The sequence below is a fragment of the Capricornis sumatraensis genome, chromosome 10 (assembly GCF_032405125.1).
Source record: "Capricornis sumatraensis isolate serow.1 chromosome 10, serow.2, whole genome shotgun sequence".
Lineage (NCBI taxonomy): Eukaryota > Metazoa > Chordata > Mammalia > Artiodactyla > Bovidae > Capricornis > Capricornis sumatraensis.
The window spans coordinates 56,443,000-56,458,941 of NC_091078.1; the positions used below are offsets into that span (position 1 = coordinate 56,443,000).

General features: G+C 39.0%; 1 protein-coding gene across 1 annotated transcript in view; it reads left to right on the forward strand.

Annotated features, from left to right (window-relative positions):
- GOLGA4 (golgin A4) overlaps positions 1 to 15,942 on the forward strand; it is a 103,250-nt gene that overhangs the window by 30,944 nt on the left and 56,364 nt on the right. Inside the window, exons 6-8 of the mRNA XM_068983096.1 lie at positions 7,363 to 7,677; positions 8,407 to 8,454; positions 9,794 to 9,850. Of these exons, the coding sequence (XP_068839197.1) occupies positions 7,363 to 7,677; positions 8,407 to 8,454; positions 9,794 to 9,850 (420 nt within the window). The remainder of the gene's footprint in view (positions 1 to 7,362; positions 7,678 to 8,406; positions 8,455 to 9,793; positions 9,851 to 15,942) is intronic.

A 15,942-nucleotide genomic window follows, 5' to 3' on the forward strand; every position in this document is an offset into this window, starting at 1 on the left:
CAACCAATGTTTTGATCAAACTCAGGAGAGACTTAAGTTTTGATTAAGGTGAGGAATGAACTTGTGTGATATTCAGAAAGTTAGTTGTGTTTATTGCGTTTACTGTGTCTCGGGTGTTGTTAATCATTTTATGTACGTGATCTCATTTAATTCTTGTTACAAGGAGACACCTCCACTCAGAGTCTGTTTGCTTTTATACAAATTTCTGACAGGTTGGTTGTTGGTTGCTGTTAGCAAATTAGGAACAATGGATATCCCCGAAGCAGGTAGAATGCTTTACTGTAACTGGAAGCAGGAAATCAGAGTTGACACCAAGGTAGAAGAGATGGTGAAAAGCAAGCCCAAGAGTTTATAAAGTGTAGCTGCTTGTGACCCCCTTACTACTGGGTAGATCATACTCTGTAAATCAGTAGATTTTGGCACACAGTTTGTGGCAGAGATGTCATTACAAAGCATTACTCACTGTCTATCTAAAAAAGCAGAAAAGTGTAGTATACCCTTTTCACAAAAATGTCTGTTATACTTAACAGTAGTTAACTCTTCAGTTTAATTCGGTACACAAAATTCAGGTAATCGGTACATAACATTCAGCTAATCAAAATGACTCTTCATTCATAGATTGACATTTTACCTTTACCTTAGACAGACTTAAAAAACTCAGATATTTGAAAATAATTAGTGTATGCCACCATGTAATAGAGAAAAATATAGTTTGTAAAGCAAGTATATATGAGCATTCATCCTTATCTGAGAAGCTGTGAAATAGTTTTATTAGATTATAGTTTTAGTGTTTTGGCAGTTTAGGATAACTATAGGATCTAGTATTACCCTCTTATTGTGTAGATGAGATATTAGGCATGAAACCTTAAATTACTTGCCCAGAGACCAGTGACTAGTTATTGATAGTGGGATTATCATAGATTGACAAAAGCATCAGTCTCCCCAGCTATAATTTTTTGCCATGCATTGCCTTATTTAAATTTATATGCTGTTAAAATGAGATGTGGAGAACAGACTAGTGGTTGCCAGAGGTGAGGAGGGTGGGGGCGTGGTGAAATAGGCAAAGGGATTGAGAGCTACAGACTTCCAGCTATAAAATAAATAAGTCATAGGGATGTGTAATGTACCGCACTGGAAATAGAGTCAGTAACATTGTAATAACTTTATTGCATAATCTGTAAAAATATCTAATCAGTATGTTTCATGCCTGAAATGAACATATCATTGTAAGTCAACTAACCTTCAGTAAAAACAACAAAAGCAAAATAACAACTGAATTTCACTAAATTCAGTAGAGCAAAACATAGGAATTTAAATGGCCATTCTCATATGCTGTTACTTTTTTTTAGGTTGTGGGATAAAGTCTGGTTTTGAAAATCATTAATTTTTTAAAAAAGAAACTATAGTAGTAAAATTAAATTTTGAAATTTTCGTTGCTGTTTTTGAATACTGCTCAAAGTGAAAGACTGCTTTTAATTTTATTTTCAATAGTTATGAAAAATTTCCAACATACAGAAAAGTTGAAGGAACTTTATAAAGTGAACATATGTGTACCTAACACCTCAATTCTGCCACTGGTACTTTATCATACTCTTTTTTCTAGCCATATATTCATTCCTCTATTTGTACCTCAATCTGTTTTATTTTTTTGATGCCTTTCAAAGTTGTAGGCCACAGTACTAATGTTTTAGTATGCATATCATTATCTAGAAATCAGTGTTTGTAATTTCTTTTTTGAAGTGAATTATATATAAAATGAAATATACAAGCCTCAAATGTGCATTGACTGAGTTTTGACAGTTGTATGTGCCAAACCCAGCCACAGGTTATGGAAGATTATCATCACCGCAGAAAGTTCCCTTGTGGTGCTCCTCTCAGAGGCAACCTGCTTTAATTTTTTCCTACCATACGACAGATGAGTTTTGGTTATTTTAGATTTTCATGTGAGTGGCCTCACAGAGTATACACTGTTCTGCGGAAGGCTTCTTTCACCCAGCACAGTGTTTTTGGAATCTCATCCTTTCCGTAGTTATCAGTAGTTTGTTCCTTCCTATCTGCTGTTGTGTAGTATTTCTGTATGAATATTCTGTAGGTATTCACCTATTGACGGACACCTGGGCTGTTTGCAGTTTTCTCTTATGAATAAAGCTTATGAACGTTATTGTAGAGTGTTACTGATGTTGTATTAATGCTTTCCCATGATTTCTAGAATAAGATACACTATATAAAAAAAATGATACGTATCATTTTGACCAGTCATTGAGTATTTCAAGTTTTCCTATTAGATCATCATTATCATATTGCCAGGTTAAGGTTTAGCTGAACAAATGTGTCCTAAGCACCTCCTCTGGAAAGTACTGAGGCAAGACTACAGAAGTAGAGACTATGGATCCTGTCCTAAGAGTATAAAGTTTGGGGTGAGGGTGTGTGTGCAGTGGATACAGTGTAGGAAAACATATTTAGTGCTTCCTATACGAGACACTGTTTTAAATGTTTTTGCCCATTTAATCCTCATAACAATCTACTAGAGTAATTTTGTTTTGTTTTTTAATAGATGAGGAAATTGAAACAGAGGTCTTAAAGTTAGTAAGTAGTAAAGCTGGATTCAAATCAGGAAAAGTCTGTTCTTAACCACTGTGCTGTATTATCTCTGTAGTTGTTTTAAGGCATAAACAGTTAGTTGTTATATCAGTGAGTAAGCAACTAATGGTGAGTCAGAAGGCAGTATGTGCTCCAGCAGTGGTCCTGGTAAAGTGCTTAGCCATTAAGAAAGGCAGTTTCTGATGGGAGAAATCCAGAAATTTGAGCTCACTTTTGAAGGATGTCTGGGTTTCCATATGCACGGAAACTTTGGGCGATAGTACAGAGGGGGATGATCCCCTGGAGAAGGAAATGGTAACCCACTCCAGTATCCTTGCCTGGAAAATCTCATGGACAGAGGAGCCTGGTGGGCTTCAGTCCATGGGGTCGCAAAGAGTCGGACACGGCTGAGTGACTAACACACACACACAGGCACACAGACAATGCATTTGCTCAGGAAATAGGAAGTTACCTATTAGACTTAAGTAAAAAAAAAAATCAAGATACATTTTTAGATACATGTTATTAGGAACAGTAGGTAAAAATATCAACTTATATACCTGAAAGAATTGTTTTGTGAACTGGTTACTGGGACTAATGTATAATAAACACACTATCATCTTAAGGGTAAACTCTCAAAAAAAAAAATTAAGTTTCTGTTATGTGGAGGGGTGATTTTACAAAGAAATGGGTCTTGGGAAGTGGAAATCTTGAACATAAGTGAAGGATTTTGATCTTTCTAATAAGTGAGAGTTCAAATTAAGAACTAGAATGAAATGAACTGAATTATATTTTAGGAAGAAATCCTAAAAATCCTAGTGACTGTGTGACACAGTGGCAGATTGGTAGGTAAGAGATTTGAGGCAGGAGAACAGGCCGCTACAGATACCCAGCTGGTAGAGGATAAAGGTCTGAACAACAACACTGTTGGGGAAATAGGAAGGAGGAGTGAAAACAGGGTCAAGCGGGTGAGACAGAAAGGGGTTAAAAAGTAACTCTGTGTTCATTTATTTTTACTTACACATTTCATTTCTCCTTCTCTAATCCCCATCAGCTTTTTAAACAATGAGTTACAAATCGCTGAATGTCTTTGGTGCCAGAAGCCTGACAGTGGTTGGAGCCAGTGGGGGTTGAGTTTCTCATGTAGCAGAAACGCTGGAGACAGTTGTTAGAGGCCCTTTTCCCTTTGACTTCTTGTCCTGCACTCCGTTTTCCCTCTCATTCTCATCACTGCCTTTCACCCTCACAGTTCCAAGTTTGGCCTCCAGGAAATAAATCTCCATTCTCAACAGGACAAAAGATACATTCTTTTTCATCAGGAAAATAATGTTTCTTCTAGAAGGTTCCATCACGGTTTTTGACTGCACTCTGTGGCTTGTGGGATCTTAGTTCTCTGACCAGGGACTGAACCCAGGCCCCCACAGTGAAAGTGTGGAGTCCTAGCCACTGGACTGCCAGAAAACTCCGGAAGGTCCCATTCTTTAGAGTCCCACTCAGTAGTATCCGTTACTGGCTGAACTTTGGCACACAGCCCACTCGTGGCTGAACCAGAGTTTGGGAAAAGCTAATTTTTTTATCATTTTAAATCTATATTTTTTATAATTTTGTTAGTTCTTTTATTTGTAGCTGTGCTGGGTCTTTGTGGCTGTGTGGGCTTTGCTCCAGTGGTGGTGAGCAGGGGCTACCCTCTAGTTGTGGTGTGTGGCTTCTCGTTGCCATGCCTTCTCCTGTTGCATAGCACAGGCTCTAGGGCACCCAAGCTCAGTAGTTGCAGCTCCCAGACTCCAGAGCACAGGCTTAATAGGGGTACAGCGTAGTTGCTCGGAGGCATGTGGATCCTCCTGGATCAGGGAACGAACCAGTGTCTCCTGCATTGGCAGGTGGATTCTTTATCACTGAACCACCAGGGAAGCCCAGAGCTAATTTTAAAAATCCTTTAATTGAAATGTAATGTATCACACTATAATATCTACATACAGAAAAGTATCGTGTAGTCCATATACAGCTTTCTGAATTTTCACAAACCAAACACAGCTTTCTAGCCAGCACCCAAAATCAAGAAACAGAAATTACCAGCTTCCCAGAAACCGTTGTGTTCCTTTCTGTTCTCCTCTCACACGGGGGTGGGGGTAACTACCGTTGTGGCTTCTAACACTGTAGATTAATTTTGCCTGTTTCAGAGTTTATGTAAATAGAATCAGAAGCGGATATTCTTTTGTGTCTGGCTCCTTTTGTTTAATACTGTTAGTGTTAGATTCATGTATATCCTTATTTGTGGCTATCAATCTTTAATTCTTGTTGCTATCTAGTACTCCGTTAATGATCAGATAACAGTCGCTCAACTACTTCACTATATATCCAGTACAAATGTATAATTATGTTCAACAAAAGACAACAAAAGAGCATCAACAGTAGTTTCAGGTTCGGCACTGTTTTGAACAGTGCTGCTTTAAGATTCTAGTGCATGTCTTTTGTTGAACATAATTATACATTTGTACTGGATATATAGTGAAGTGAAAGTTGCTCAGTCGTGTCCGATTCTTTGTGACCCCATGGACTATACAGTCCATGGAATTCTCCAGGCCAGACTACTGGAGTGGGTAGCCTTTCTCTTCTGCAGGGGATCTTCCCAACCGAAGGATTGAACCCAGTTTTCCTGCATTGCAGGCGGATTCTTTACTAGCTGAGCCACAAGGAAAGCCCAAGAATACTGGAGTGGGTAGCCTATCCCTTCTCCAGTGGATCAAACTGCTGGTCCACAGAGTACACATGTGTTTAGTTTTAATGTTAATAAATGCTAGTAGTTTTCCAAAATGGATGGCTTTATATCCTCACCAATACTTGGAGTTTTCCGTAGTTGTAATGTTAGCCATCCTAGTGGATATGTGGTAGTGTCTCATTGTGCTTTTAGTTCGTATTTGAGAAGGTGATTGTTAACCTGGCTGTACTGTTAGCCTGAACGAAACTGGCGTCTGGCGGAAAGGAAGAAGGGAGGATTAGATATCTATTGATAGATAGGTGAGTGCTGTTTTCCGCAGTTTACTTATGGAGAAACAGAGGCAGAGAGGGGCAGTGTAACTTGCTTAAGGTCATATTGCTGGTCGGTGGTGGAAGGAAGACTTGAACCCATGAAGTCTGGATGCAGAGCCTGTGGTCTAAGCTCCTGCACTGTAGAGCCAGAAGAGTCTGCCGCACAAGCTTGAGTATGGTTCTTAAGTGAAAGTCTGTCTTTTAGTCTTCTTTCTCTAATACTGATAATCAATGGTTATTGCATATTTGCTACATTATAAGCGATTTGCTTGTACATTTTAACTCATTCAGTCCTTGTGGCATCCTTATCAGGTGGGTAGTAGTATTATTACCATCATTATTATTTTTGTCATCCCTATTTTGGAGAGGTGAAAAAAAGACTCGTGAGGTTAAGTAACTTGACTCATGTCTTGAACATTGATTGTGGCGGAACCAGGATTTAAACTTAGGCAACTTTGCTTGGCAGCCCAACAGGCTGAATCATGACACTCAGTCACCTTCCTGCCAAGCAGAGAGCTTCTGCACATAATGTCTTTGACATTGTTCATTAGTCCTAGCTCACCTAAAATAACAGTTATTTCTAGTGCTAGTCAAATTTCTCACTTGTTTGTCCTAAGGCAGTTTACAAGGAGATTGTCTATAGGAGCTGAAAAGCACTTTTTGTGTGGGTCACAAGTGGCTGGTAATGGAGTAGGCGTAAAGTGGGTCTTCAGGGTTTTGAGCATGAGGGTCCCTCCTCTCCCTTAAAACTTTCTCCACCCTGTCCCAGAACAGAGGTAAAACTTGCACATTATGAAGGAATAAATTGCAAAGTACACGAAAATAGAAAAATGAAAGTGAAAATCACCTAAAATCTTACCACTCAGACCCACTCACTGTTACTGTTGCACTAATGAGAATGAGTTTCTAGGAAACACCTTAAGTACTGACTGCTGTCATGTGAACAAAATAATGCTGCTTTTAATGAGACAAGTTATTGAGTTATAGTATTTTCCATGGCTGTTTTACAAAATAATGCATTATCATTAATATTAATATGCTAATTAAGAGAATAGCTCTTGCAGATCACTGTTTCTGACATGAGGCTTACTGATCCACGCACAGGGGCTTGAGCTCAGACTGTCACTGCCCTTCATGATTTTGTAACGCTTACGTTTATTCCCCGTAGACGGTGGTAAGTAGAGCAGAGCCGAACGTCACCAGTCAGCTCTGCCTTGTGTTCTCTTATTGAGCAAAATGGGTTCAATCTGCGTTACCTACCCTCTGCCTGAGAAGAGTGTTAAGGACTCTGCGCCTCCAGGCAGACTCCAGATTCAGCCACACACTTCACGCCTCACAGTACATATCCCCAGTTGAGGTCCTGGGTGTACACTGTGGTATTACTGGCCCCTGCCTCCAAGGATCTTAGTTTAGTGGATGAATCGCACAGCACACAGGTGAGGTCTGCTGGGAAAGCATGGCTTCCTTCTTTTTTACAGATGGGCAAACTGAAGGGAAGTGACTTAGTGAAGGTCATTCCACTGCTCAGTGACAGACCTGGGACCTACACCCCAGTCCTCTGACTCAAGGTCCAGAGCCTTTTCAGAAATAACCAGGTGTCTCTCGTTTTTCAGCAAACACTGTATTGTGTAAAATGTCAGGAATGAAGTTAAAGGTGCTAGAGCTTTTAACAGGTTCTTGCTAGTGATTAGGGAATAATAGAAGTCTAAAGGTGTGTTTTAACCCCCATGTTTTGTTGTGTTTTGGTTGTAGTCAAGTGACACGCAGTCTTTTGCACAGAAGCTCCAACTCCGGGTGCCGTCTGTGGAGTCTTTGTTTCGGAGTCCAGTAAGGGAATCTCTAGTCCGATCTTCCTCTAAAGAATCTTTGGTACGCACGTCTTCTAGAGAATCCCTGAATCGGTTCGACCTGGACTCTTCTGCTGCCTTCTTTGATCCACCCTCTGATATGGAGAGTGAGACTGAAGACTCACTTGGGAATTTAGACAGTCTCAGCAAAGAGCAGTTGATCCAGTGGTTGCGGAGGACGGAACGAAGGTTGAATGGCTACAGAGGGAAATGTTGTGAGGTAGGGGCATGACTTTTTTTTGCTAGTAGGAAAATTTCCTCCTCATGTTCTCTAATTCATGTTATGGCCTGGTCTTTACGCCTGTCGTTGGCTGAACTGTTGATTCCCTAGCTCCACTGGATCCTGGTGGTAAGTAGTGTGTGGCAGTATCTAGTTAAAGACCTTTACTGGTGCTGAGGCCCTTTGGCCAGGACTCTTAGTAAAATTTTGGAGCGAATTGTTGCCTGTAGCCTTCTGAATCTCACATTGCTTTCTCCACCCTCCCTCTGCTTCTCATTCAGTTAGTGTGAGGTGGGGCCCAAGAACTTCTTTTTCTATTTAAATAGCAGGCTCCAGGTGATGTTTTTGTTTGTGAGACTGATCTGTGACCACAGTTTGAGTAGTCTTTAGGCAATGGGCTCTAATCTCATTTTATGAATTAGGTATGTGAAGTATGTATCTAGGTGAGATCCCATTTTATGAATTATGTATTAGAGGTTTGTGTCTAGGTGAAATCAAATGTAATTTAGTATTTTTATAGTCAAGTTGCATTTTATTTTTTAGAAATATATTACCTATATTATTTAGTTTCAACTGCATATGCATATAATTAACTTGAATTGTCTATTAAAGGGTTTCTTTGACTTATTTTTTGACTTTCATAATGAGATATTTTAGCAGAGTTTAGAACAATTAACTGCATTTATGTAGGAATGACTGATGTTATTAGTGACTTTTTCTTTATTTTAGCTTGTTACAGCTTATCAGGCTCTTCATAGAGAGAAGAAAAAGCTACAAGTAAGTGATTTATTGGCTATTTATATTGATTCATATGTAATTTTAAAATTAGAAAGGATCTTGTAATAAGACCCTGGCTTTTAATAATTGTTCATATGACCAAAGTATTTAACCTGCTTTACTATTAGGGATTTTGATGAAGAGAATGAGAGAAATCTCATTTGCCTCTGGTAGGGATGGGCTTCCTCGAGAGCAGTATATAAGAAGTTTGGATTTAACTTGCTTGCCTCTCTCAAGTATGTTTCCTGGTCGGTCAGTCTGTAGGCTGCATCTTTGTTTTACTGGTAGATAAATATACAACTTGAAGGAGATGGCAACCCCCTCCAGTATTCTTGCCTGGAAAATCCCATGGACGGAGGAGCCTCGTAGGCTACAGTCCCATGGGATGGCCAAGAGTCGGCACAACTGAGCGACTTCACTTTCGCTTTCAAATACCTGAAGACATCTGTTTCTTATCCTTATATCAGGGTCCAAAAATAAGCATCCTCTCTTCTGTTTCCTGAGGTGGCTGCTTATAAAGTGTGTGGAGAGTAGGAGTGATTATAGTTCTCCTGGTAACTTACTTCTACCCTTCTCTGTCATCCTGTTCATGGCCAGAAATTTCCCAGCAGGCGTCCCAGGTGATAATTCACATGTCAGAGCTCAGGGGAACTGTCACTCCAGTTCAGATGGTGCTGTTATTTATAAAATGCAGATAGTCTTCACTCTTACTGTACAAGTTATTAAAACAGTTTAACATCTTGTCCCATTAAGAGACATTAATTGTATAACCAAAAAGTTATTTGTAAAGTGAGTTTTGGTAAACTTTATTTCCCTATGTATATTATTTTAAAATATTTAATTTACCATTAATAATAGTCTGCTTTGAGTACAACATTAAATTATATGACTTTGGTTTGGAATATAATCAGTTGAGAATAGTAACATCAGTTATTTGTTGCTGATTTCACTATTCTAATTGTCCCTAACGTGTGAAAATTAGATTATTACACATAAAGTATTTGATTTGATAATTTGTTAAACATGTGGTCTGTAGAAGTGAGGGGATAGTTCTGATTTAATCCATTGTATTATTAATATTCCATAAACTCATTCTCAAAAGGTCATCTTATTCCTAAGTTCTGTGAGGACCTTGCTTGTGTTTCTTTGATTTGTGTTTTTTTGTTTCTAGATGTACATAAATCTACCACTAAGTGGCAGGAGAGAGTTGTGATTGCATAGTTGCAGAAGTAAAGGGTGTTGGAAGTAAAATTCAGTGATTTGTGATCTTTTTAACTTGATTTTCATTACTATGTCATGTGATTGTTTGAACCAGCTTTTTTTTTTTTTCCTTTTAAAGGGTATATTAAGTCAGAGTCAGGATAAAGCACTTCGGAGGATTGGAGAGTTAAGAGAGGTAAGTTGAGAACAGTACTTTGAGAATAGTGACTAAATTTCTCATATTTATCGGGACTGTTTTATGTATTGGGATAGTTTCATATGTACCCCATTATAGTGAAAACTAGCTAGATCAGCCTACAAGACCTTAGTTTTTATTTGTGTGGTTTCCCTAAGATACGTGTTGGTGAAATTACAGGCAGACCTTATTTTATTGTACTTTATTGTGCTTCAGAGATCTTGCATTTTTACAGATTGAAGGTTTATGGCAACCCTGTGTTATCAGATGATGGTATCTTTTAGCAATAAAATATTTTTTGAATTATTAAGGTATGTGCTTTTTTAATGCTGTTGCACACTAAATAGTTATTTAGTGTAAATAGTGTAAACATGACTTTTACATTCTCTGGGAAACCAAAAGTATTGTTTTGTTGCAATACTTATTTTGTTGTGTTGGTTTGAAATGAATCCATTATATCTCTAAGATGTTCCTGTAATGACTTAAAAATGGCTTATTTAACAATAGAGTGTAATTTGCCTGCATAGACAGTCAGTGACAACTTCTAAGGCTAACCTGTCTCTTAGGTAGTTCAGGCTTCTTTTTGTTTTTTCCTAATCAGCAACCTTTTTACCTTGTTGGTGAAGTAAAACAAAAATTATGTTTCTTGTAATTTGGGGGGAAGGGTATAATTTCTACAGTAAACTATCAAATCCAGGCAAATATTTATCATTTGGAGTCATGCTTTGCTAATTTCTGTTTCTGGTCCTACCTTAAGAAGATTGGAAAATATTGGCTTAAATTGGTTAGAGAACAGCATTTTAGGTCTCTGCTATATCACTTATCATAATCATTTTACCATCTTTTAATCATAAACTATAACAGATGTAGAAAATCATGACAAAAATACAGCTTCCACATATGTAGTGACCACTGTGTAGCCATCACCATAGTCAAGAAGTAGAATGTTGCTGGCCATCCAAAAGCTCCTCTGTGCTTCCCAGCCCATTCACAGCGCCTTCCCTTTCTCCAAAAGTAACTGCTATCCTAACTTAAATGTATTTCCTTGTATTTTTTTTAAGGTTTTATCACCTAAGTGTATACCTTGAGATGCTATAGTCTTGCCTATGTAAAAAATTTTTTGATGTATCTTTTAAGTCTCTCTAAATCTACTTGTCTTCTTATTCCCTTTCTTTTCCTTACATTTCATCTGTGGAAGAACCTGATGATAATTGAGAAGATCCAAAATTGCTCATTTGCCTTAATCCCAACATTATAAACCTCATAGACTTGAAATAACAGATCATGAACCCCTTATTGCCAAATTCAGACTTAAATTGAAGAAAGTAGGAAGAACCACTAGACGCTTCAGGTATGACCTAAATCAGATCCCTTACAGTTATACAGTGGAAGTGACAAATAGATTCACAGGTTTAGATCTGATAGAGTGCCTGATGAACTATGGATGGAGGTTCGTGGCATTGTACAGGAGGCAGTGATCAAGATCATCCCCAAGAGAAAGAAATGCAAAACGGCAAAATGGTTGTCTGAGTAGGCCTTACAAATAGCTGAGAAGACAAAAGAAGTGAAAGGCAAAGGAGAAAAGGAAAGATACACCCATTTGAATGCAGAGTTCCACAGAATAATAAGGAGAGATAAGAAAGCCTTCCTCCATGATCAATGCAAAGAAAAAGAGGAAGGCAATAGAATGGGAAAGACTAGAGATCTCTTCAAGAAAATTAGATATACTAAAGGAACATTTCATGCAAAGGTGAGCACAATAAAGGACAGAAATGGTATGGGCCTAACAGAAGTAGAAGATATTAAGAAGAGGTGGCAAGAATACATATAAGAACTATACAAAAAAGATCTTCATGCCCCAGATAACCATGATGGTGTGATCACTCACCTTGAGCCAGACATCCTGGAATGCAAAGTCAAGAGGGCCTTAAGAAGCATCAGTACGAACAAAACTAGTGAAGGTGATGGAATTCCAGTTGAGCTATTTCAAATCCTGAAAGATGATGCTGTGAAAGTGCTGCACTCAATATGCCAGCAAGTTTGGAAAACTCAGCAGTGGCCACAGGAGTGGAAAAGGTCAGTTTTCATTCCAGTGCCAAAGAATGTTCAAACTACTGCACAGTTGCACTTATCTCACACGCTAGCAAAGTAATCCTCAAAATTCTCCAAGCCAAGGTTCAACAACAGTATGTGAATCATGAAATTCCAGATATTCAAGCTGGATTTAGAAAAGCCAGAGGAACCAGAGATCGAATTGCCAACATCTACCGGATCGTCGAAAAAGCAAAGAAATTCCAGAAAAACATCTACTTTTGCTTTATTGACTACACCAAAGCCTTTGACTGTGTGGATCACAACAAACTGTGCAAAATTCTTCAAGAGATTGGAATACCAGATCTCCTGACCTGCCTCCTAAGAAATCTGTATATAGGTCAAGAAGCAACAGTTAGAACTGGACATGGAGCAACAGACTGGTTCCACATTGGGAAAGGAGTACATCAAGGCTGTATATTGTCACCCTGCTTATTTAACTTATATGCAGAGTATATCATATGAAATGCCAGCCTGATGAATCACAAGCTGGAATCAAGATTGCCAGGAGAAATATCAATAACCTCAGATATGCAGATGACACCACGCTTATGGCAGAAAGCAAAGAAGAACTAAAGAGCCTGTTGATGAAAGTGAAAGAGGAGAGTGAAAAAGTTGGCTTAAAACTCAGCAATCAGAAAACTAAGATCATGGCATCCAGTGGAAACAGTGACAAACTTTATTTTTTTGGGCTCCAAAATCACTGTGGATGGTGAATGCAGCCATTAAATTAAAAGACTCTTGCTCCTTGGAAGAAAAGTTATGACCAACCTAGACAGCATATTCAAAAGCAGAGACATTACTTTGCCAACAAATGTCTGTCTAGTCAAAGCTATGGTTTTTCCAGTGGTCATGTATGGATGTGAGGGTTGAACTATAAAGAAAGCTGAGTGCTGAAGAATTGATGCTTTTGAACTGAGGTGTTGGAGAAGACTCTTGAGAGTCCCTTGGACTGCAGGGAGATCCAACCAGACCATCCTAAAGGAAATCAGTCCTGAATATTCACTGGAAGGACTGATGCTGAAGCTGAAACTCCAGTACTTTGGCTACCTGATGCAAAGAACCAACTCATTGGTAAAGACCCTGATGCTGGGAAAGATTGAAGGCAGGAGGAGAAGGGGGCGACAGAGGATTAGACGGTTGGATGGCATCACTGATGCAGTGGACTCCAGGAGTTGTGGATGGACACGGAAGCCTGATGTGCTGCAGTCCATGGGGTCGCAAAGAGTTGGACATGACTGAACGACCGAACTGAATACTGTCATCAATTATGATTACTGAAATTAGTTAAATGCATTTTTATATGCTATTGCAATCCTTCCAACATTTAAAAAATCCTTTTCCATATCTATGCTCTTAGATCATAAAGCATAATACATATACTCTTTTTTTTTTTAACTCTTGCGGTGTATTTGTTCTACAAGTATAGTTAACGTTCACCAGAAACAAAAGATGCCCAGCTGCTATACTTGCACCTCCTCCAGCCTCTCCACTGCATGGCCGCTGACCCCTACGCATGGTTTTCCGAATATTAACACTTCTGTGACGTGTCTTAGAGGTCAAACTAGAATTGCGGAGTCTTGGGCTGAGTAGGAGTTCAGGTTTTGTTTCTTCTCAGTCACTTTCTATTATTACTAGAAAAGGGGTACATTTAGCACTTTGTTGAGGGACAAATAATATGGCACTTTTACCCAAAAGGTTTTTCTTAGTTAAAGGTATTTGATACATTCCACTCATCAAAATACCTGGGGAAATAATCAGAAAGATCTTATAAAACTTATGCATAAAAATGTTAATTCCAGGATGTGCCCGAATTTGCAAACAGTCCAAATGGCCCAACAATAGGACAGTTATTTGAATTGGTTGTTATGTTTAGTAATGGTACAGAGCTGTTTATTATTGTGCTAAAAAGTTCAAATAGTGTAGCTTTACATCAAGGGTAAGTTTCCTAGATACCAAATATATAAGGATGGATAAGACAAAGTCTTTGACCAAATGAAGCTCATTTTCTAGTGGGTAAGACACGCATACATATATGCTTACATATATAACACACTGTTAGGTAGTAAACAGTTCTATTGGGGAAATAAAGCAGCATGAAGGATTGAAGGTTGAGTGAGGCCTTTAGAGGGTGGTCACACGCTGGTTACTCTGAAGAATTCATTATAGGGAGCTAAGAGTGGAAGTGAGAGCCCGTTAAAACAGCTGTAGTAGTGGTGGGGGTAGTGGCAGGGGTGGAAGTGGTGGGAAATGGTCAGACTTGCTATTGCTTTGAGGGTTTGCTGATGATTGGAAATGGGGGAAAAGAGAGGAGTCAAGATTGAACCCAACACTTTTGGCTTGGGTGATAGTGAATTGTGGCATCATTTGTTGAGTTAGGGGATAGTGGAGAGGAGATTTATTGGGAGAGAAATCAGGCTTCAGAGTCTGGTAGTAGTGTCACATGGAAGAAGGATTAGGGTTGTTCTTAGTGACCCCAAGGATCTAATTAGAAGAACTTTCTAAAAGTGGAAAGTAAGCCCTGGTGCTGGGTCCAGTTCTGGAGCTCGTGGGACCCTGTTATGGTGGTGGTGTACAACTGGCTAGCCACCCTGTAGGCTGTAGTCAGAATGTAAGCAGACAGTTCCTTTATAACTATGGTCTCTATTATTTGTGAAGTTTTTAGTGGTAGAATAAGGTCTCTCTATAAGGAAGGAGCAGGGGACATGATTAAAAATTGTTTCCATTATATGCAAGGACTGCTTAAGATGAGGAGACGAAAACATTCAGAACCTGAACACTCATATTAATATAAATCACAGAAGTTTCTGTGGGCTGGTATCTAGTATGGTAGAAAGTAGAAAATTATTTGAAAGGAATGAATTTTAAAGAAAGTAAAGGACTGCATTGCTATTAAGGAGATGCACAGCTGTTCCATACTAAAGAATTGTCCTGTGCAGGTTCGTGGGGGACAGTAGCTTTCCAGACTTTGGGATTTCATGGATCATTTCCTTCCAGAAATGGGGGACAAGAGACTTGTCATAGGGCTACTTTTATTTTTTTCAAGTGAGGACATTGAGAATGAGGAACTAGGTTCTTTTATTGTCATTATTTCATGAAATAAATTTTTTTAAAAATAAACAATTAGGAAGGACATAGTCTTAGGATAAGGTACGTTGTTTAGATGAAAGACCTTTAGATCTAAGCAAAACCTGTCTTGATCTTAAGACCAGCATTTGGAGACTCCGGCTGTGGGGGAAGGCCAAGCCAGCAGTGAGAGGAGCAGGCCCTGTGCTGGGAGGCCTGGAGGCTGTGTGGGTGTTGGGAAGAGAGGACAGTTAGTACCTCAGCGTTTTGAGAATTAGTAAATTTGAAACAATTCAAGAAGAGGGCGTTGCTTATGAGTCCTTGAAAATACTGTTAGAAGAAAAGTTTCCAGAGTTGTGTGAGGGGTGGATTAAATCAGATGAAAACTTGAGGTAAGCATTCTCTCTTGAAAGCCTACTGAAGGAAATTAATCTTCAAAATTATTAGAGATTGGGATTATGGTTATGTATGGGGAAAAAGGACCTAAACATTGTGGAGAAGGTAACGAAAGAATTTGATTATATGCAGAGATTGGCAAAGATAAATAAAATATGACTGACTATTTTGAGCTTCGAGAATGAGAAAAGTACAAATCCTGGAAAAAGAGAGGGTTTGGATGGAATATCCGCTGTGTTCCAGGTGTTAATCTCCAGCATTCTAATGGAGCAGGTGTCAGGGAGAAGCCCTGAGGACTTGAAACTGAGCCCAGAGGGCTAGCTGCCGATAGGATCAATGAAGGCCATGGTGGAAACTCTAAAGACAGGAGGAGCTCTGCACCTGCAGAAAGCAGGTACCTCGCTTGAGGAAGTAATTATTAGAGACTGAATGGGGAGGTAAAGACCATTGGATTTAGTTAGGAATGCTTTTATTAATGACCTGAGGAAAGCAGCATTTTAAGTAACGTCAGGAACTTGAAATATCACTGTTTGGTGATC